The sequence below is a fragment of the Canis lupus genome, chromosome 37 (assembly GCF_011100685.1).
Source record: "Canis lupus familiaris isolate Mischka breed German Shepherd chromosome 37, alternate assembly UU_Cfam_GSD_1.0, whole genome shotgun sequence".
Lineage (NCBI taxonomy): Eukaryota > Metazoa > Chordata > Mammalia > Carnivora > Canidae > Canis > Canis lupus.
Genome location: NC_049258.1, coordinates 24,940,950 through 24,963,172, shown reverse-complemented (window position 1 = coordinate 24,963,172; position 22,223 = coordinate 24,940,950). Strand labels below are relative to the sequence as shown.

The window sequence follows — 22,223 nt, the reverse complement described above, 5'->3', positions numbered from 1 at the left end:
CTGCAACTTCTGGACTCTGACCCGGAGGGTAGATAGCAGGAACTGCCCATCCCAGTGGACTTGTATCTTTCCACCAGTCCTGCTGTTGGACTCTGTGGTCCTACCAGCTGATTACTGGCCTCACCCATACCCACATCCGCCTCTCTGTGGTTTACTCATTGGTACTCAGATTATCCTCTTGCTACTGCCTGCAGCCAGGCCCACCACCCCACTCTTCATTGCCCCTGGCTCCCCGTCCGAGTTTGGAGCAGCCAGAGAGACCTGAAGCCCTCTCCTACTCTCCCCACTGAACATTGAACCTACAGCTCTCCCACAAGTATGTATGTTATTCCCATGATTAAAAACAAAACAAAACAAAAAAACGGGGCACCTGGGTGGTACAGTCGGTTAAGCGTCTGAGTCTTGTTTCGGCTCAGATCATGATTTGAGGGTCTTGAGATCAAGCCCAATATTGGGCTTCTCCCTGAGAAGAGTCCAGATTCTTTTTCCCTCACCCTCTGCCCCTCTCCACTGCGTGCCCGTGCTCTCTCGCTCTCAAATCTTTTTTAAAAAATCAGCCACAGGGACACCTGGGTGGCTCAGAGGTTAAGCATCTGCCTTCAGCTCAGGTTGTGATCCCGGGGTCCCGGGATTGAGTCCCACATCGGGCTCCTGGTGCATGGAGCCTGCTTCTCCCTCTGCCTGTGTCTCTGCCTGTCTCTCTCTCTGTATGACTATCATAAATAAATAAAAATTAAAAATAAAAGAATCTTAGATTTTGTAGACTGTGTCTACCATGGTAGGGTTGTCTTGATTCTGTTTGTCCCATTCCAAATGCACCATCCCTTCGGCCCCCTATCAATCACCTGGTTCAATAACACTGGCTCCCCCTCCTTTCGGAAATAAGGAAATACCATCACAAGATGGTAGCGGCAAGGCGGCAGGACTCCGAAGACCTGGTTCTTGCCCTGACTCTGCCACTAAGTAGCTTATGTCAAGTTACGTGGGGCAAGTCCCTTCCCCTCTCCAGTTTTCTCAGGCACTCATAAGAGCAGCTTATGTTTACAGAGCACTTGCTATGCACCAGGTGCTGGGCAAAGAATATTCATAATATCACTGTTACCAAAAAATATATTGGGACCATCCCATTATTCCAGCAAGGACACAGATGGGTACATCTGGGAGATAATGCATGGACTGGTCTCCAAGGTGAAGGGCAGAGCAAATGCTCTGGGAACAATACACTTAAACATGTATCAGGCCCATTTCTTGGAGAAATCGGGCATCTCTGTTCTGTGGACTCTTTAATCCATTAGTAACACTTCTTTACAGTTTCTTATACCCAGAGTGCATTTTCCCTCAATACCCACATCAGGCTAGATTTGCCATCTATTTTGGATCTTCACATAGCAGGAACGAACAGACATTGGAACTGTGTTTTTAACAAACTCTTCTTACCATACTCTCTCCCCACAAGTGACCCAAGTGGGACCTGCAGCTGCAGCCACCAGAAGCACCTCGCGCTGGCGCGCCTCTGAAGAGCCTGCCCACCAAATACACAGCAACTCCGATGTCTCCAGGCTGCCTCAAATGGCACAGCTACCACCAAACTCATTGTTGTCCCATCTAAGCTCTGCCCCAGAGGTGTTTCTTTTTCATCTCAGGAAATGACACAACTGCACCCCCACACACACTCCTTTCATCAGTAATTACCAAGTGCCATTGACTTTACCTCCTAAATATTTCTCTAAACCATCTCCTGTCCTCCGCTTCCCCAGCCACCGCCTATTCTACACTCCCGTCCACCACTCAGCCTGCCTATGGCTGCTGCTTTTGCCACCTTCCAGTCCCTTTTTCACTGAGTAGCTATAGTGATCTTTTTTATTTAAGGTTTTACTTTGGGGGTGTCTCAGTCTGTAGAGAGTGTGACTCTTGATCTCAGGGTGGTGAGTTCAAGCCCCATGCTTGGTGCAGAGATTACTTAATAAATAAATAAATAAATAAATAAATAAATAAATAAATAAATAAATAAAATCGGGTTTTTTCCTTAATATTTTAAAACTTCTTAAAAGTAAACTTTTTAGGGCAGCCCAGATGGCTCAGTGGTTTAGCGCCGCCTTCAGCCCAGGGCGTGATCCTGGAGTCCTGGGATCGAGTCCCATGTCGGGCTCCCTGCACGGAGCCTGCTTCTCCTTCTCCCTCTGCCTGTGTCTCTGCCCCCCTCTCTCTCTCTCTCTCATGAATATATAAATAAAATATTTTTTTAAAAAGTAAACTTTTTAAAAGTTCAGTCTACCGACTGAACCAGCCAGGTGCCCCATAGCGATCTTTTAAAAGCTTAAACTCGACTGCCACTCCCCTGCTCCAACCATGATGGCTCCTGTCTACTTTGGACAGACACCACGTTCCCAACGTGGCGTAACAGGCACTGCTCCCTCGGGCCCCCAGCCCCCGTGCCTGCTGCTCCCCAGCTCCGCATCCCACAGCCAGCTGGCCGCCCTGCTTATTCCCTGCCTCTGGGCTTCGTGCATGCTGTTCCCTTCTCCAGGAATAATCCATTTGCCTAAATAATTCCTGTTCCCCTTTCAGAAGGCAATCTTCTCTCCCTAAATCAGGTTCCTTTTTGGAATACTCTTCATGGCACCTGCACTTCACCTTTGTGGTCCTTATCTTTTTGTTGTTGTTGTTGTTGTTGTTTTGTGGCCCTTATCATCACTGAAGTTAAATGATACTATAACCAGGATCCTTTGAACCCACTGTCCTCACTGAGCTGTGATCTCACATAGAGGTGAAGACCAGTTCTGTTGTGTTCACCAGGGCACCCCCAGCACCTAATCACCTGCAGGGCACAGTCAGGGCTGGGGGTCAGGGGAGGGCAATTAGTGCTGTCCAGCAAATGGCAGCCAGCTCTCCTCCTCCTCCTCCTCCCCATCCTCCCCCTCCTCCTCGTCTGGCCTACCTCCTTCCTAGTGGGGTCTACACCCTCAGGGAGCTCCTCCACAGACTTGTTCACCAGCTGCTCCAGGGGAAAGATGGGTAGAGGCCCAGAAATGAGGCTGGTGTTAGCGGTGAACGTGTTCGGCTTAGGTTTGGTGATCTCCTAGGGAAGAAAAGGAAACCACTAGTCAATTCGACTGGTTTGTGATGACCTCCAAGGCTGCCTTCTTCTCTGGAGTCAATACTGATTCTAGAGCACCTCCTTCAAGAAGCCTTCCATAGCCCCCACTGCCCACCCACCTGCATGTACACAGTCCTCACAAGAACACACCATTCCAGCGGACCTGTGAGCAAAACCTTGCTGGGTTTGTACCCAACCAAAGCCAATGGGTGGAAGGTGATTATGTTGTTCTATGATTTCTGAACTTCTCCATGGCTTCCCACAGATGTCTGAGGTCCACCTTGGGCATTTATGGGCCTCTTTCTCTTATCTGTCATGAAACTGTCATCAGCTCGCTTAGCCTTGACCTATCTATGCTTTTCTGCCCAAAGTATCTGTCCACCGTGAAGGGTTTATTGAGTGTGCAGGTGTTCAGCCTGCGGGTGGGGCCAAGAAGCCTGCGTTATCTACTAATGACCCCAGCGTGCTTGTGAAACTGCTCTCGTGCCCTGGACACATTTCTACAGAGTCTACTTGGTCACGCCTCCCCTTGCCAGCCTGAGAATTTCTGGAAGGAAGGGCTTTGCTTTCGGATTTCCACATCCTAGGCCAATAGGCTCGATGTGGTTCTATTAACTAGGTGAGAGGCCACAGGTCTGGAGAGGGGACCCCAGGGTGACCAAGGCAGACAAATCATTCTTTCTCAAAGTGTAGCCCATGCACTAACAAATCACCTGGCTGTTCGTTTACAACAGGCATATTCCTGGGGCTCGTCCCAGTTCCACACGCCAGAATTCGGGGGAGTGAGTGGGACTTTGGGATCTGCGTTTTAACCAGCTGCACCCCCCTTGCTCCAAGCTCCCATCACCCAGACTGTTCTCTTAATGCACCATCATACTAGGAAGTGGAAGAAAAAAAAAGAAAACAGGCTTCAAAAGCTCGAAGTTAAATAGGGAGAAGCACTTTCCTGAGCCGTGGGAGGACATGGTGGAAAGGAAAGCCGGGGACCCTGCTATCGTTGCTAGAGCTTTCTCAGCTCCCGTGGGGCTGCGCGTCGTCAGCCTGCCACCTCCCCATACTCACAGCAGTGATCTGGCTCCAGTCCTCAGGGCTTTGGAGCTCCGCCTTCAGGTCCTCATAGGATTTGGTGTTCTGCACATAAAGTAAATAACAAGTTAGACCCAGCTCTCAGCAGAGGAGATGGAAGAATTTTTTTCCTTCCGGGGGCTGAAAGAAGGCTGGTCTCAGTCCTGGGGGTGGGAAGGGGAAGAGGGGGCCGGGGCCGGGACCTGGGCCTGGGCCTGGGGGAGGGACCCCAAGACAAGAGGCTAGATGGGGAGGATGGGCACCCACAGGGCGCTGGTCAGCAAAGTCCCCCTCAGCCCCATGTGGGGATGGAGACCACCCTCGGAGGCGGAGCAAGCAGCCACATGCAGCCTGGAGAACCTGCCTCCATGGTGGGGGCTCTGGGGACCACAGGGGTCTCGTCCCAGAGCCTGGAGGGGACCCTACCGCAGAAAGATGAAGCCATAGAAGGGACCTCGGCCATCTCCATACACCCGGGGCCTGGCCCCGCATGGCACGTCATGACTGCAGTTGCGCTGACCCAGAGAGAAGCCAGCGAGGACTGGAGGGGAGGGAAGGCCTCCAGAGTTGACACCGATATGAATTTAAGAAGTTCTGGCATCGGGACACTGGGTGGCTCAGCGGTTGGCCGTCTGCCTTTAGCTCAGAGCGTGATCCCGGGGTCCTGGGATCGAGTCTCACATTGGGGCTCCCTGCGTGGAGCCTGCTTCTCCCTCTGCCTGTGTCTCTGCCTCTCTCTCTGTGTTTCTCATGAATAAATAAATAAATTTATTTAAAAAAATAAATAGAATCTTTTAAAACATCTACTTAAAAATAAATTAATTAAAATAATAAAGGAATAAATAAAATCATAAAAAAAAGAGTTCTAGCATCTAGATTTGCAGCCTTGAGATTTGTTTCATCTCTCCTCAAGACTAAATTCAGCCCATCAACCACTGAACGGATGCCTTCAAAAAACAGTTCCGAGGAAATGAATCTAAGCTCTGTTTCCCTAAACTCATCCGTTGTGCAAATTTTCGTGCACCCAAAGCCACCGGGCCAGCACTCTCCACCTTAGCCTTCTCTCTTCCTGCAGAAACCTTGCACAGGCTTCCATCCTGAGGACCCTCCTTCTGCTTCTATGTGCAGCCAGTTCAGGAAAACCCTGTGAAAGTCTGACTCACTGTCCCCCAGATAAGGGCCACAGGTATGACCCATTTGGCTTAGGATGTAGTGCCAGGAAGACATTTGTCCTCAAGAACTGACGTGTCATTTCATCTGGCTTGAGGATTCGCCAGCACTGTCTCCGAGAAGTGTCTACGGAGATGGGAATGTTCCTTCTCTGTGCCGTCCAAATGGGAGCCACCAGCCGCAGGCGGCTATGAAGCACCTAGCTTCGGGCTTGTGAGAAATGGAATCTTTGATTTTGTTCAGCTTTAATTTAACTGGTCAGTACGGCTCTTAGCAATAACGTGCAGCAGCCCTGAGCTAAGTCTGGTACACAGGCAAGGCCCCGTCATCAGCCTGGGGGTTGACAGATTGCCTTCCTCTCCCTCACCAGGGGGCCTAATGGTCTCACACAGCCTTCCTCCTCACTCGAGGCCCCCTTGGGCCCCTTTAAAAATTTATCACTGGGGATCCCTGGGTGGCTCAGCGGGTTGGCCCTGCCTTTGGCCCGGGGCGTGATCCTGGAGTCCCCAGGATCGAGTCCCACGTCGGGCTCCCCTCATGGAGCCTGCTTCTCCCTCTGCCTGTGTCTCTGCCTCTCTCTATGTCTATCATGAATAAATAAATAAAAATTAAAAAAAAATAAAAAATAAAAAAATAAAAATTTATCACTGGTCCTCTCTCAGGACGAACAGAACAGCCTGGGAGTCTGGCCTGGCCCCGGGGGTGTGCACAGGGGCCTCCCGGAGAAGGCCGTAAGGGTGAGGGCCGGCCGGCCACTCACACTCCACTTGAAGGGATCCCACGCCAGGAACCAGCCGGTGAAGGTGGAGGGCTCGTATCCCTGCTTCACCACGATGATGGGGGTGTCGGGGTCACGGCCGCTGGGGTGAGTCTTGAGATACTCCTGTGCCGTGACGGCTGCGGCTCTCTTCTCCTCCTCGTTGGCGTGCTTCCCGATCCAGAAGAAGACCTGTGGAGAATGCAGAGTGTGGGCAGCCCTGCCCGTCCCCCCTGGCCCACCGGGCTCCGATGGCCGAGAGTGGGGGCTAAGTGACCTCAGGCAGGCCCCATCTGGTCTTGACTCTGCAGCTGGGACATGAACGGTTTGGACAGATGCCCTCTGCTTGGATAACCTGCCAGCCTGAGTCCCAGCCTCTCCAGAGCCACTGACCTCAAGAACATGCTTCTGCCGTGTGACAGAGGTGGGGCTTTGGGAAAATACATCTTGCCCCGCAGCCCCTTTGGGCACATTCCTCCCCACCTGCCTCTTTCTTCCTTAGGCTCTTGTTCACATCCCACTCCCAGGAAGGATGAATAAGGGAGCTGAGACAGTGTCAGACTTTGCCTGTCCCTAAAGTCATCCTTTCTCGGCTGTGGGAATGGAGCTGGTAGGAAGGGAAGTCCTCAGGCCCAGGTACCTGGTCCCAGACATCTAGCAGGAACACATCGTCCTCTTCCAGGTCATCTTGATTGAAGTCAGGGATTTCTGTGGCCAGAAAGCGCCCGGTCTGGTTGGAACATTCAAAGAGCCGGGGCGTGATGGCCAGGGTTTCCTCCTGCAATCTGCGGGATGGAGACAAAACTGTGTTGACAAGAAGGCAGGGAAAGAAAAATCGAGGACACAGAACTCCTACTTGGAAAGCCCAGCTTCTCAGAGAATGCTCTTTTTTTCCTGATCCCACAAAAAGTGCTCCCCTCCTCCCAAGAGTCTAAGAGTGCTCCATGGGAGAAACCCCCACCGCCTTTCCAGGGCGTGCATTCCAGAAGCTCTTCCTTAGGCCCGTTGGGAAGTTCTTTCTGATATCTTCCTTCTAGGCCTCCGACAGTAGCAGTAGGAGGCCTAGAACTACTGGGCCTCAACACTAAAGGGCAGGGCTCCGGCACCTTTTTCCCAAAGGGCAAGCCCTGTCCCTTTCTTTGAGTTGCTTCCTACTGCCATGAACTCCATTTGCCAAGAAAACATGCCCAACAGGCCCCAGGCATACTGCACAGACACAGCCCCTGTGCCCAAGAGGCTCTGAGGGCATGGGCTGCCCCTTACTCGTCTTCCAGCCCCAGGGACCTGGTACCCAGAGTCCACAGTCCATGCTTGCTGCAGGCTCTGGGCCATGGGATGGAGGTGCTAAGAGGCTCTCCAGCCTCAGGTCGTGAGCTGGAGGCAGAGGGTCCCCGTAGTTACCTCTTGGTGTTGGCATAGGGAGCCTTTCCACCCAGGGCTACCCAGAAGTTGGCCGGCTCCTGCCCTTCCACCACCACTTGCTTCTCTGTCCGGGAGATGGTGTCAGCAACCATCTTGGCCATCTCCCGCTCGTCCCCACTGCAGCCCTGGGGAGAGGAGGGGGTCAGCTCTTTGGGGCAAGGCCATCTCTACTGCCACACCGACTGCCACCCTTCCACCACATTCACTGGCCCAGAGCTCCTCGTCCAAGACGGCCCTTCTGCCTGGATCAGGACCCCGTGCACACCCCTCCTCCGTCCTCGACACACCAAAGAATGGCAGAGGGGACAGGAGTCGCCCGCTCCTTACAGGAAGGGAGAAGGGAGGCTGGCTAGACGTCACTGGGAAATGAGCCAGACCTACTGGCCAGAGGCTCCCAGGAGGCCCGGGGACCCCTAAGACCCCCTTGGGGAGGAGGAGGCCACCAGGCCCCGCACACACCTTCCCGCACCACAGATAGCAGCAGGACTGGGTCTTAAGGATGAAGACGTCATTGGAGTTGAGGGAGCTGGCCCGGGGCTGGACCTCAAAGGCCTTGGTGTTGTTGGCGCTGGTTCCCTGGACCTGGAACAGCCGTGTGGAGGGCACTGGCTCCTGTGTGTTGGCCCGGGAGGTGCCTCCCTGGAGAGTGTGGGGAGAAGGCAGAGAGAGAGACAGAGAGACAGAGAGCAACTTAGTGCAAACAACAGAAGATACGAGAAGGACACAGAGAACAGAGCAGAAGAGAGGCTGGGGTGGGGCTGCCCGCCCCCGGGTCCTGACGCATCATTACCAGACTAGCCTTTGAAGACATTGCTTTGGTCATGGCACAGCCCTGCTCCGAAATCTTCAGTGGCTCCCCAGTGCGTATAGGCTAGAACCCGCTCCTGAGCCCAGCCTTTGAAGGCCCCACAGGACGCAGGTGCAAATGGCCCTTCCAGACACTCGGCTCTCTCCAGACCCTCGCGTTTAGCTCGGCCAGGCTTCTCACGGCTCCATGTGGACCGCTCCCCTGGGCCTTTGTCCTTGCTGGTGCTCCTGCACTGCATGCCTCATTTTACCTCTGCTGAGCTCTTCAACTCTGACCCTGACGTCAAGGGCTCCTCCAAGCCCCACTTCTGCCAGGAACTCCCCGCCTGCCCGGCCTCTCGGGTTCCCTCTCCTGCCCTGTAAGGGCGCAGGCTCCCATTCACGCCCCCCTTTGGACTCAACCTGTGTGTCTGGGTTTAACCACACGGTGCCTGAGGCTGTTAGTCTGCTGCTGTCCCAACAAGACAGGCAACAGGAATGCGTGGCCTGTTCCTGCCCTGGCACTTTGAGGAGGCCCCAGGCTTCATGATGAAGGCCCCAGATGATCTCTTAAATGAGTGCGGGACATGCCTATGCCATTATGCCATTATGTTAGAGGGCACGACGCAGTTTGGGCAGGCTCATCGCTTGGGCAAATCCAGCCAAATGAACACCCGTTCTCATGTAGAGGATCCAGGGAGATGGGGTGCAGAGACTAACGGTACTTGCACACCCTGTGTACCCCTTGCATGTTCTTAAAGTCCTGAGAGGTTGTTTGTCTTGCCAGTTCCATGTACATGGTGGGGCCTCAAACAGTCCTGTCCCACTAAGGATGCGCTTCACCCCGGGCCCGCCCCAGGCCCTTGCCCCATCTCCTGGTGCCTGCCCCACCGCGATTGTGGGTACCGCCAGGAGCCTCAGGCCAGCAGCCACACCTGGTAAACCACCATTTGTCCCTTGAAGATGGCCATGAGGTGTGGTGGCTCCTTGCCCATCGGGACCCGGATCTGGACCGGTTCGTTGTTGTACTTCTGGTCTAGGGTGACAGCTTGATAGGCAGAGGCTGTTATTTCATCCTGGCTGGCTTGGCTACCCTGGGGACAAGCACAGTGGAAGGGGAGGGGGACACGGTTGGCCCGGTTCTGAGCCCGTCCCCGGCCGCGGCAACAACCCCATCCCCGATTCTCAACTGGCCCCAAAGCAACTGTCTGCCCCTCCAAACAGCGCCCTGGACATGGCCCAAACCAAACCTGACCCGAACCAAGTCCTTTCCCAGCTCACCTGCCCCGCACCCTGCCCCCCGCCCTGACCCCAGACCTCCTCTTCTTCTTTTTTATTTATTTATTTATTCATGAGAGACATAGAGAGAGAGAGAGAGGCAGAGACACAGGCAGAGGGAGAAGCAGGCTCCATGCAGGGAGCCCTACATGGGACTCGATCCCGGGTCTCCAGGATCACACCCTGGGCCGAAGGCGGTGCTAAACCCTGAGCCACCTGGGCTGCCCTCCTCTCCTTCTTACTTGGGACAACACTGTGGCTACCACACCGCTACCCCCAGCACCCACACATCTCTCTGCTCACTCATATCTGGACACAGAAACAGTGCTTTGAGCACAGGAAGGGAATGTTCTGGAAGCCATGGACATTGGAAGGGAGGCTCCGTGAACCCAGAGAGGGGAAAGGGTTGTGAATGGGGGTACCCCGTGCCAGTGGGATCTCATAGCCAAAGGAGTCCCAGTATGATAAAGGGGTGAGCTCCCCATCACTGGAGGTATTCAACTCAAGAGTCGTGGCCACTTAGCAGGGGTATACCAGAGTGGGAGCCAAGCTGGCGGTGTTCTGGGCAGGGCTGGGTGGGGCCTGACCTGCCAAATGTAGAGCAAGTAGTTCTTCTTCTCGCCAATGAGGTAGGTGTAGAGCAGCAGGTAGCAGTCACCCCCGTAGAAGTGGCCTAGCCACTTGGACTCCACCGGCACCAGCTCTAGGTTCTCAATGCGCCACACCTGGGGCAGGTAGCAGGCTGGCATGAGGGCCAGGACAGGTTCCGCTGACCCCTCGCCCCCCGGCCCGGCCTCCCCTGCTCACCGTACCTGCACCTCCCCGCTCCCGTCATCCACCATCTTCTTCTGGGCAGCCACCTGAGGCTGGACATGCATGGATGTGGCATCAAACTTCACTTGCTCCACCTTGGCTGGAGTGAAGGGGAATCGCGACAAGCTTGTCACAAGCTGAGGGCCTCCAGGTCCTCACAACAGCCCCGAGTGACAGCTACAATTCTTAGATCCGTTTTCCGGATGGGGAAGCCGAGGCCGGCGAGGTCGGCTAGCTTACCCAAGGTCGCAGGGCTAGAGAGCGGCAGTCTTGCGGCGGAACCCCATCTCCCACCCCCCACCCCCGAGCCTCGGGCTTCTGCAGGGCCTCCAGGGGAGCCCGGGGAGGGAGAGCCCGTTTATCCTCTTCCAGGGGCCCCGGTATTCAGTTTGCCTTCAGCAAACACTGTGTGGCGACACACTGACGCTGCCTGCTTTCCAGGGCGACAGCCCCATTCCAAAGGAAAGACAGGTGCTTGTCAGCTCCCTTTGAGTGACAGCCCCAAGGAAGGGAATGCAGGTTCCCTCGTGTCGTTCCCCCACCACCCCGCCCTGAGGAGCCCAGAGCCAGGGCGAAAGATCGCATGCAGGGGGGCAGGAGGCAGGTGCAGGTGCTCCCCCCGCCTCACTCCGGCTCCTGACCCCACCCTGCCTCGGGCCAGGCCTCACCCACGGAACCCACGGCATGGGTTTTGCCCAGGCCTGAAGTCCGATTGGGCAGGGTCCACTTCTGGAAGAGCTGCTGGAACACAGCTGACTCGGCCCCATCATTCTGCACCTCCACCTGTGTGCTGGGCGGGTACTGCTTTGCTTTGATAAAGTTCTGGGAAGAGAAAGGGGGTGGCTGGGTCTGTGTCCCTCTCCGAACCCCCCCAGACCCCCTCACGGCACGCCGCAGCCTGGCTCTAACCCCAACCCCACCACAAACTTACACCTTGGTCCCAAGCCCAAACTTGAACCCAACCCCAGTCCCAGTGCTGACCCCAAAGCTAAACCCTGCTTGGCCCCAACCCCAAAACCCAGCGAGATCCCAACCTTGACCCTACCTCAATTCTAACCCCGTTCACCAGCTGCCATCTCCAAGCTTGAACCCAACTCCCATTCTATCGCTGACCCCATGCCAACTCGGACTTTAGCCCTAATAATGACCCCAAACTCCGACTTGCCCCCACCCAGCCCCCTGTCGACCCAATTCTCTCTTGCAGAAAGTACAGCCTCCAATTCTCCCTCTTTCCTCTGAACCGAGATGGAGGTGGGAGCTCCCATCCTGAGGAGGCTGCGAGGTTGCCTGGTGGTTGGCCCCCCGGCATGCAGAGAACCCCCAAGATGGACAGAACTGACCCCCGCACCCCCGCCAGGTCAGGCCCAGGGTGGTCTGACCCCATCCCCTCTCCATCCCTATCTGTTCGTCTCCTTGCCTGCCTGACCCCATGCCCACCAGTGCCTGGTTCATGGCTCCCGTCTTCTCCTGGGCGTTGGCCCTCTTCCCCTTCCACACGTAGATCTTCAGGCCCCCCTGGTCCAGGATATAACAGTCCTAGAGGTGGGAGACAAGGGTGACGCGGGGTGGGGGCCCGAGGGCGCGGTCGGCGCTGGGCCGCGGGGAGGGGGGCAGACACCAAGGTGCCTCCAGGGCCTGGCCTTGCTCCCACCTGGGGTGGGGTGGGCAGGGTGCAGCGGGATGGGAGTCGGGGCTGGGGGTCCCCAGGCCCTCTCACCTCGTGGCTGAGCAGGTCTTGGGTGAGGGGCCTCGTGGCGACTTCTCGCACCACCAGCTTTCCCTCCGCGTCCGACACGCTGCGGGCCAAAGGCACAGCACAGGCCGGGAGGTCCCACGCCGCCCCCCGGCGCCCTCCCCGGAGCCCCCTCGCCCGCGGGGAGCCCAGCTGGACACTCACTGGTACAGCTTGAGGGCGGCCTTGACCGCCGGCTCCACCTCGTTGTCCGGCACCGCCGCCCTCAGGGTGCCGCGCGGGCCCAGCACGTGGGTCATGATCTCCATCAGCTGCGGGGTGGCCTTCTCGTTGTCCCCCTCCACCACCGCCACGTAGGTCCGCCCGCCGCGCTCCTGGTCTCGGATCTCCTTGGCCAGGGTCATGCCCTGCGGGGAGGCCGCGGTGACCCCGCGAAGGCTAGTGGGGCAGGGGGTGGGGGGAGCCGGCCCACCCCGCAGCGGCCCCAAGGGACGAGGCACCGTGAGGGGGGACCAGGCTCTTAAGGTGCGTGTGAGGGAACCAAAGCAAACCCCACTGGGAAGGCAGGTTTCTCGGTGGCAAGAGGGTGTTTGGGGTGCACATGCTGGGCCTTCGCTTTTGACTTTGAAATTTGTGATTTTACTTCACAGTCTTGGACAAAAGCGAGCCCTGGGTATCACAGTACTCAGTCTCTTTGCCCACGGTGAGCTCTCCTGTGCACACACATGCTCACACACACGTGCACACACACGCACCCCTGGCTCCCCCTCCTCGGCCCCGCGGCCCCTGCTCTGGGGACTGCCACTTCAGTCCCCAGCCCCAGTCCCGGGCCTGCTTCCTCTCTCTGTCACCAGCCCAGCTCTCTGCTCTCAGCTCATTTACCCAAGCCCCACGCCAACCCCATTTTATTGTTTTTTCCAACCCCATTTTAAAGGTGCCCCAAACTAAACCCTGTCCCCCGCAGGCTGTCACTCCTGGTCGTTCCCAATTCAGGAAATGGGACTCCAGCCCCTTCCCGGCTGCTCCAGCACAGCGCCCCTCTCTCCTCCACCCCGTCCACCACCCACGGAAGGCCGGTGGGTCCCCACCCCCTGCCCCCCGTCCTGTCAGGAGGGGCGGGGCACCTCCTCCCCTGCCCCGATGGCCACTGGGATCCCTGTGTCCCCACCACCCCTTGCACCCCTTCTCCATCAGAAGTCAGAACGCCCTTCAGACCTCCCAGGCCCTGAGAACAAAACCCAACCCAGAACACCCCCGAGAGCGAGACCCCTCTCCCCTCCCAGCTCCCTGTAATCCCCCCTGGTGCTCTGGCTGTGCTGGCAGGGCCCCCACCGGCCACTTCCCTCTGCCTTAGGGCCCTCGCCTCCCCAGCCCACCTCCTCCCGGAAGCCTTTCCAGAACCCCCAGGACCACGCTCACCCCTCACTTCTCAGCTGCTGCCTTCCTGTCTGTCTCCCCCACCCGACGGCCAGTGGAGGCCAGAGCCAGGGCAGATGAGCCAAGAGAACACACGCCAACCCTGACACGCCTGACACGCCTCCAGACACACACACACACACACACACACACACACAAACACACACACAGACACTCGGATCTACCTCTGAACATGTGGCCTAGGGTGGTGAGGCCTGGGGACCTGGGGGCAGGTGGGCTGGAGGGAGAGGGGAGGGGCGGGTGTGGGGGGCAGGTGAGGCCAGGTGGGATGGGGGAGACGGGTGGTGCCGCCCGGCCTACCCTGAGTCTCTCCATGCGGTTGCTCTCGGGCCCGTTCCACTGGATGATGAGCTTCCCCAGGTCCAGGAGGAAAACATCCCCGCGGTTGAAACTCTTCCAAGCCAGCTCCACCTGGAGCGCCAGGGGGGAGGCGCAGTCAGAGACTTGCCCCAGGGCATCGTCCCTTCCCCGCCTCCTCCCACCCACACCCCTCCTAGGCCTCTGCCCTCCACCCAGGCTGGGAGGGGAGACAGGAGGCCATGCCCCAGGGCCCTGGCCGGGGCCCACCTCTCCGGCCACCACGTTCCTCTTGCCCTTGACATGCAGCAGCCGCTGGATCTCGTAGGAGTTGGTCTCCACTTGCTTCATGCCGGAAGCCACACCCCCCTTCTGGATCCTGCGAAGAGAGGGAGCTAAGCAGGGAAAGCGGGGGGGGGGGGGGGGGGGGGGGCGGCATGACAGCCTGGGCGCCTGGCTGCATGGGGCCCTCTGAGGGCTGGCGCGGGACTAGGATGAGGTGCACAACATGCCACAGCTGCAGCTTTGAGGCCCTCGCTCTCAAGGTCACACAAGTTCCAGATTGGGCTTTTGCCTGCATGTGCGTGACCTTCCTCAGCCTCCTTAAAGTTTGCACCCCAGAGCCTTCCCTCCCCGCCCCTGTGGAAGTGTGAAAGGCCTGCCGAGGACAGGGGGCTGAAGGGAAGGGGAAGAGGGGAGATGCTGTGGGCTGAACTGTGTCCCCTGCCAAACTCCTATGTTGAAGCCTTAACCCCAGGGAGGTGGGATTTGGACCTGGGGTCTTTGGGAGATTTTGATGAAGTTTAGATGAGGTTGTGAGGCTGGGGCCCCTGTGATGAGGTTAGAGCCCTCAAAGGAAGAGACTCCAGAGAGCTTGCTCACTCTCTTCACCGTGTGAGGACACAGTGAGGAGTGGCTGTCGGCCAGCCAGGAAGTAGCACCCAAATTAGCTGGAACCTTCGTGGACTCCCCAACCTCCAGAAGTGTGAGAACATTCATCCCTGTTGTTTAAGCTACTCGTTCCGAGGCATTTTGTTAGGGCAGTCCAAGAAGGCTAAGCCGGGAGAGGCACCAGCTCTAATGCCCCAAAGGGGTGGACTGTTGCTCTAAGTGTGGGAAGAAGAGGAGCAAGACAAAAGGGAGGGGTGAGGACTGTGGCTAAGTGAAGAGCTTCTGGCCTATCCTGCTGGTCAGGAGCAACTTGGCTCTTGAGTGTGTGTTTCCATGGGCAAAGCCCAGAGACCAGGTCTTCAGACTTTTCAGGAAAAGCTAGAAATCTGGGTGTTTAGTGTGAAAGCCCTGCTTTGGAGCATGGAGAAGCAATCATTCACCCACTGGCCACAGGGAAGACTTGATGTGATGCCCCGGAAGGCCTGCTTTGGCACCGGGCTCTCCAGGACATTCAAAGAGGGGGTGATTTACAAAACTTATGGTGCACAGACTTTCAGAATGGCCACCCAGAGGAATAAAGACCAAGGACAGCGCAGGAACAGAAATGGGGGTGGGGAAGCACAAAGAACAAAAGTCTCCCAGAGCCCATGGTAGGTCTCCCCACCCCAGAACGCCACCCCCTTGTGGCCCCAGCTCTGCCCCTCCCTGGCCCTGGTCCCCCAGCCCCCGCCCACCCCGCTGGTGGTGTGCCCCTCCGTACACAATGCCCTGCTTGAAGTAGCCCCGGAAGGCCTCGCTCTCGTTGCCCTGGACCTCCCGGTGCTGGACAGCCCGGCCCTTCAGGAAGTCATCCATCTGTGTGGTGTAGATGGCAGCCGCCCCTTGCTCGTCCTGGGACGAGGCCTGGCCGATCCAGTAGTGGATGTCATAGGACAGATTGCTGCCCGTCTTGTGGATCTAGGGAGGAGAGCAGGTGTGCGGTGTGCCCGAGGCCCTGGCCTCCCACAGGCCTCTGCCCGCCTCCCTGCTTTGCATGGTTTCCCACACACATGGGCTTGGGCCACGGGCAAGCTGGGTGGGGAGGGCGTCTAGTGCACGGCCCTGGCGGTCAGGAGCCCAGCGTACTGGCCCTAGCTCCGCCACAGACTCTCTGAGACACGGGGCCAGTGGCTTTCCCCCTGGGTCTTGCACATCTCGGCTTGGAAAGCAGTTGGTGGCTGATAGCAGCACTTCCCGAAGTGATGTGCGGGCCCCGTCAGAGGCGAGGTGCTCAGGTGGTGTGCAAACAAATGTGCATACGGAAGGATGATGTGAATGTTTTATAGCTGCTTTCTGTCTGTGACATGGGACACCCCTTTCCGCTTAGGATAATGAGGCAGAGTTATGTTTTTAAAAATATGGATTTAAATTTGAAAAGTGAGTCAATATGAGGGCAAATACAAGCACATTAATAGTATAGATGTGGCCCAAACCATGATGGTGATACAGAGGGGACTATGGATTTCGGAAACGTGGACTTGAGGTAGGGTAACATCCTACTGGCTCAGAGGGTCCCCAAGACTATAAACTCAAAGGAGTTCAGCTCAGGTGGGAGCTCAGGGAGCCAAGGGCGGCGAGAGCCTGTTCTATCTCTGGCTCTGCAGAGCCGCTAAAGGCCAGGTACCTGTTGGTACCTGGGTGGTACTTGGGTGGTACCTGGGTGGTACACCCAGCAGATGCTGTCCAGGGGTGGAGCTGGCCAGCCCCCTTCCCACCCCCAGCCTCAGATTGTCCCTCTGAGCCAGAGACCTTTGCTGTCCGCAGCCCCTCCCGCGCCCACCCCCAACTCACAGCCAAGACTATGTAGCAGTCACCGTCAAAGAAGCTACCGAAGGTGCTGGAAGGAACAGGAACCATCTTCATGGCCTAGGGAGAGGAAGGAGCTCAGAGGGGCTGCCCTGGACCACCCAGAACCCCCAGCTGCCCCGCTGCCCTTGACCCCAGGGAGAGGTCGGAGAGGGGGACAGTCAGGGAATCTCAGGCACCTTCTCTCCCTCAGCCCATCCCAACCTGCAGAGCCCCCCACCCCCTGACAGACCCCGGCAGGCCTCACCTCGATCCTCCATATCTGCACCCCGGGGGTGGTGATGTTGAGTGAGTTTTTGACTTGGGTGGTCAGTCTGGTCATGGCGGATGAGCCTGGAGAAGGGGGTGTGGGAGCAAGAGCTGAGGATCTGGGGGCAGTTCAGGAGCTGCCCTTCCATCCCAGCCCTGGAGAGCTCCCAACAGCCCTGGAGGCCAGGGCTCAGGGGCCCTGGGAGGAGAGGGGTCTCTCCCCACCCTGGCCCCCGAATTGCGGAGGACCCGGCCTCCAGCCTTCCCACCCAGCTCGGGTCTTGTCCCTCTCTTGCTCAAACTTCTACCCTGACTTCCTATTACCCACTGAAGAAAGCCCCCCACTCTTTAGCCCCAAACAATTTTTTTTTAAGATTTTATTTATTTATTCATGAGAGACACAGACTGAGAGAGACAGAGAGAAGCAGAGGCACAGGCAGAGGGAGAAGCAGGCTCCATGCAGGGAGCCCGATGTGGGACTCGATTCTGGGACTCCAGGATCACTCCCTGGGCCTAAGGCAGGCGCTAAACCACTGAGCCACCCAGGGATCCCCCAAACAATTTTTCTTTTTGAAAATTTTTTTACAGAGCCAGGGATCCCTGGGTGGCGCAGCGGTTTGGCGCCTGCCTTTGGCCCAGGGCGCGATCCCGGAGACCCGGGATCGAATCCCACATCGGGTTCCCGGTGCATGGAGCCTGCTTCTCCCTCTGCCTGTGTCTCTGCCTCTCTCTCTCTCTCTGTGTGTGACTATCATAAATAAATAAAAATTAAGAAAAAAAAAATTTTGAAAATTTTTTTACAGAGCCATGCTGACTGGGGGAAAAAAAATCATACAGACTTAAAAAAAAAAAAAAAAAAAGGAAAACAAATAATAAATAAAGGCCAAAAGAAAAAACAGGTGGTCAAACAAAACCTTGTGCTTGAAATTCATAGCAGCTCTAATCACAATAACCAAAATGTAGAAACAACCCAAATATCCATCAACAAAAGATGGCATATATACAAATCTATTATCTATATCTCCACAATGGAATATTCAGCTGTAAAAAAGGGATGAAACCCTAATATGTGTCGCAACACAAATGACCCTGGAATACATTATGTTTCGTGGAAGATACTGGATACAAAAGGCCACCTGTTGTGTGAGTCCATTTATATGAACCATCCAGAACAGACAAGTCCATACCCATGACAAGCGGATTAGGGGCTGGCAGGGGCTGGAGGGAGGGGAGAGGGCCGAGCCTACTAGTAGGCCTAGAGCTTCATTTGGGATGGTGAGAAAATCCTGGAACTAGACAGTGTGATGGTTGTAGGGCACAGCATCCCGAATGTCCTGAACGCCACTGACCTGTGTACTTTGGTTAAAATGCTAAATCTCACGTGTATTTTTACAACAGTAGAAAAAAGCATACACAGCAGTTTCGTGGTCCCGCCTCGCTATCCCCGGACACCCCTCAATCACTGCTCAGGTGGCTCTCAAGATCCAGTCCCCACAAGGGCGGGGACCCTGTTTGCTCAGTCCTGAGCCCCCAGCATCTAAAACCATGTGGGCACTTGGCGAGGTGGGTGGATGGGTGGGTGGAAGACAGAGTGAACTCTCCCAGGGTGAACCAGCCTCCACCCACGGAGCTGAGAGAAACCTCGCCTCCCCAAGCTGCTTTTGCGGTATCTTTTATGGCTCATTCCATTTTCACCTGTAGCTCTGGTCCCTGCTGCAGCTGCTCATCAGAATCCCCTCAGGAGCTTTTAAACACTACCAAGGCTTTGAGGCGGCTCAGGTCTATCCCCAGGGATTCTGATTTAATTAGGCTGGGTGGGGCCCAGGCCTGGGTACTTTATTTTCTGCCTTTTGGGAGGCGGAGCATGGGTGCTTTAAAATCTGCCCAGGGAAGGGCGCCTGGGTGGCTCAGTCGGGTAAGCGTCCGAGCCTTGGTCATGATCTCAAGGTCTTGAGACCAAGTCGGTCTCTGGGCACCATGCTCAGCTTGGAATCTGCTTCCCTCCCTCTGCCCCTCCCAGCTCAGGTTCTCTCTCTCTCTCTCTCTCTTAACTTTAAAACAAAAAACTTCCCAGAGACCCTGATAGGAGCCAGGGTGGAGATTGGCTTGTCCCCAGTTACTCTCATCCTTGGTTTCCTGCCTCTCCCATCAGGCTGGAGGCCAACCCCATTCCCCACCGAGCCCACCTCCCCGCCTGGCACAGAGTTTGCCCTCCAGGAAGGCTCCTTGGATACTCCTTGAATTGACAAGCAATAAATGAAAGGTCAAGTGGCCCCGAGGGTCAGGCTTCATGCTCTGACAGCCTGGAACCTCCCTATCTAATCTCTCATGGCACCTTGACTCTGAGTCACCTCTTGGAACAAGGACCTGGCCCTTTACTGCTGGGAAACTCCCTCTTCTGCGTCCTGAGGGGTGACCTCTCTCCCTGGCTTTCCGGAGTTTGGGGCAAAGTCTCCCTGCCCAGCCTCTGATTAGCGCAGATTGGGGGACCAGAGCTCTGTGCCTGTAGGAACCCCTCCCTCACTGTGCTTGTAGGAGCCCCCCTGCGCCTGGGTCCTGTCCGATGCCCCTGTCTGCCGTGGCCCCTCTACGAGGGTTGCCAGGACTCCTGGGTCAGTAGGACTAATTCAGGTACAAAGGAGAAACCTGTTTCCTGTGTTACTTCATTTATCACCTTGGTCAACGTCTTCCTTTCTCCAAGACAGACTCTTTGGCACTCGCTAGCTGTATGAACACGAACCCCGCTTCTTCATCTCTGGGTGGGGGGATGGTCGGGTCAACTAGATGATCTTTAGGGACATGCTCTGATCCTGGGAGTGAGCAGCAAGAGGAATCGAGGGTGGACAGGAGGAGGCCCTTCTTGCCCATCAGATGAGTGGAGATTTGGGGGAGCAGGGACTTGAATAAGCCGCATGCTCCCTCCCTAGAGGAAACCCAGGATGTGGGGCCTCCAGCAGCCTGAAAGGGGAAGGTGGCCCTGCCCCCCACCGGCGTGGGGTGCAGGGGATCCTGAGGAGGGTGGACCTGAGAGGTGAGCTCATACTCCAAGCATACCTCCTGGGCACTCTCCAGCTGCTCCTACTCTTAACCCATCTTGTTCAGAGCAGAGGCCTCTGTCCCTCATCCCTGGAGGGCCCTCCCCAGAGAGGCTGGGGCTCCTGAGCCCGCGGGAGGATGATGGGCTCCTCGCTCCCCCGTGCCCACACAGCATGGCCCCAGGTTGGGATACGCACTGCCTTCCCCCTCAACTTGAGCTCTCTGGGTGCCCCCCTCTCTCCTGCTCCCTGGTATTCTCTGTCCCCTGCTCAAGGAAAGACACCATTACTCTCCAGACCCCAAAGTCAGCTATCTGAGCAGCACCCTGAACCCCTCCGTCTCCTGGCCCTCTGTCCACCTGAATGTCTCTCCAGCCTGCCCCCGCCACACCCCCTACCTCTCCCCGCCAGGCTCTGCCTCCTAGTGATGCTGTTCTGCTCGATGCCTGGCCCCCAGGCTGCTTCTCCCGGTCCCCATGCCCTTGCTCCTGCTTTCCCTTTACCAAGCGCCCTCCCCCCCTTCCTTCTCTGATTCCTAACAGCTACATGTTCCTCTAGATTTAGTTTCATTCTCACTTCTTCCAGGAGGCCTTCCCAAGAATCCTCAGGCTAGACTAAGGGGCTGCGGGGCATCCTGGCCCCAGGCCTCTCTTGGCCCTCTGACCACAGGGTGATGAAAGCATCTGTTTATAAATCTGAGGGGCGCCCGGGTGGCTTAGCGGTGGAGCGTCTGCCTTTAGCCCAGGGCGTGATCTCTGGGTCCTGGGATCGAGTCCCGCATCGGGCTCTCTGCATGGAGCCTGCTTCTTCCTCTGCCTGTGTCTCAGCTTCTCTCTCTCTGTGTCTCTCATGAACAAATAAATAAAATCTTTAAAAAATTAAAAAATATATCTGAGGTCTCCAAGGTCAAGGCCCTAGACAGTTTGTCTGTGTAGCCCTCAGCGCTAGCACATAGTAGGTGCTCAACAAATATTCGCAGAGTTTAAAGACAGAACTAAGGAATGGGGGCAGCCCCGGTGGCACAGCAGTTTAGCGCCGCCTGAAGCCCAGGGTGTGATCCTGGGGACCCGGGATTGAGTCCCACATTGGGCTCCTTGCATGGAGCCTGCTTCTCCCTCTGACTGTGTCTCTGCCTCTCTCTCTCTCTCTGTGTGTCTCTCATAAATAAATAAATAAATAAATAAATAAATAAATAAATAAATAAATAAATAAATAAAATATTAAAAAAAAAAAAGAACTAAGGAATGGTAGGGGTGGACCATGTTGGAGTCCTGGTGGGAGTTAGGGCTCCTGCTCCCCCCGGGTCCCATCTTTCCCTTCTTAACTGCTCCCCTGTTGCCTTCAGGGTTCTGGCTTCAGAGACCTGTGGGGTGCTGTCATGGCTCCCAGTCCCCAGTCATGCTGAACCGGACAGGGATGCGAACCCAGGACATCCTGCTGCTTCCCCAGTCCCCAGGCCCAGGGAAGCAGGGAGGGAGGACACACCCCAGCATCCCAGCCTGCAGACTGCCAGCCGCAGACCTGGAATGCCTTTGCAGGCTTTCTGGAAAGAGGTGGACGGGAGGTCCCAAAACCCTGGTCTGGACTTGGCTCCCTCCTCCCCTCCACCCGTTTCAGTTAAATGGAGCCACAGTGGCTGGTAAAGCCAGGTGACGGCTGGTGGCAGGGCGAAGACTGGACAGAGCAGCGTGCTTGGCCCGGCGGTCACCGGCCCCCTGCCCCTCTCTGCTCATTCAATGCCTGGTGGCTATTGTTCACCATCTCAGAGCGCCCAGGCCCCGGAGCGGTGGAGGGCAAGGCGACACAAAGAAAGGAATGATTTCAGATAAAAGAACAAATGGGCAAAGAGACCGGTGGGCGGGGGAAGGGGAGGCAGAGTCGCCTCCAACTAGTCCTGGTGTGCCCAGGAGTGTCCAGGTTTGAAATCTAAAGTCTCCAGACCCTCCCCATTCAGGGCAGTGGGGATGGTTGACACCCGCGTGGGCTGGGGGCGGTGTCAGGTGCGGGCCTGAAAGAGCAGCTATCTGGACTGGAACCCGTACAGCTCTTTCCTTGGAGGCCCAGGAAGCCACAGCGGGCTCCTTGCTCTTTCCAGACGCTCCAGAATGCCAAGCGTCTCCCTCCCTTCCGCTCCAAGGTGCTCCAGGAGGCCCTACGCTGCCAGCAAGAAGCGGGGCCCCTGTCTGGTCCTCTCCTACCACCTACTGTCCCCCCCCCACCCCGAGTCCCGCAGGGTTGCCTTACCTGTCTGGGGGAGGCAGCTGCCACCTGGGAGGTCTCAGGGAGTTGTGGCAAGCTGGCTGCAGGAGATCGACCTTTGTCCTCACTCCCCCCCCCAGGAACTGCCTTCACCATATAAGGGAAGATAGGGCCCCAGAGAGAGAGAGA

General features: G+C 56.5%; 1 protein-coding gene across 1 annotated transcript in view; it reads right to left on the bottom strand.

The window, feature by feature from the left end:
* Nucleotides 1-22,223, bottom strand: part of VIL1 (villin 1) — a 25,918-nt gene extending 3,695 nt beyond the window's left edge. The window contains exons 1-19 of the mRNA XM_038585723.1: nt 22,080-22,223; nt 16,799-16,884; nt 16,537-16,611; nt 15,467-15,663; nt 14,086-14,194; nt 13,819-13,929; nt 12,286-12,488; nt 12,106-12,184; nt 11,826-11,924; nt 11,057-11,210; nt 10,388-10,488; nt 10,163-10,300; nt 9,233-9,391; nt 7,971-8,150; nt 7,491-7,636; nt 6,730-6,874; nt 6,093-6,281; nt 4,160-4,228; nt 2,939-3,079 (exon numbers count right to left, since the gene is read on the bottom strand). Of these exons, the coding sequence (XP_038441651.1) occupies nt 2,939-3,079; nt 4,160-4,228; nt 6,093-6,281; nt 6,730-6,874; nt 7,491-7,636; nt 7,971-8,150; nt 9,233-9,391; nt 10,163-10,300; nt 10,388-10,488; nt 11,057-11,210; nt 11,826-11,924; nt 12,106-12,184; nt 12,286-12,488; nt 13,819-13,929; nt 14,086-14,194; nt 15,467-15,663; nt 16,537-16,611; nt 16,799-16,873 (2,370 nt within the window). The 5' untranslated portion in view covers nt 16,874-16,884; nt 22,080-22,223. The remainder of the gene's footprint in view (nt 1-2,938; nt 3,080-4,159; nt 4,229-6,092; nt 6,282-6,729; nt 6,875-7,490; nt 7,637-7,970; nt 8,151-9,232; nt 9,392-10,162; nt 10,301-10,387; nt 10,489-11,056; nt 11,211-11,825; nt 11,925-12,105; nt 12,185-12,285; nt 12,489-13,818; nt 13,930-14,085; nt 14,195-15,466; nt 15,664-16,536; nt 16,612-16,798; nt 16,885-22,079) is intronic.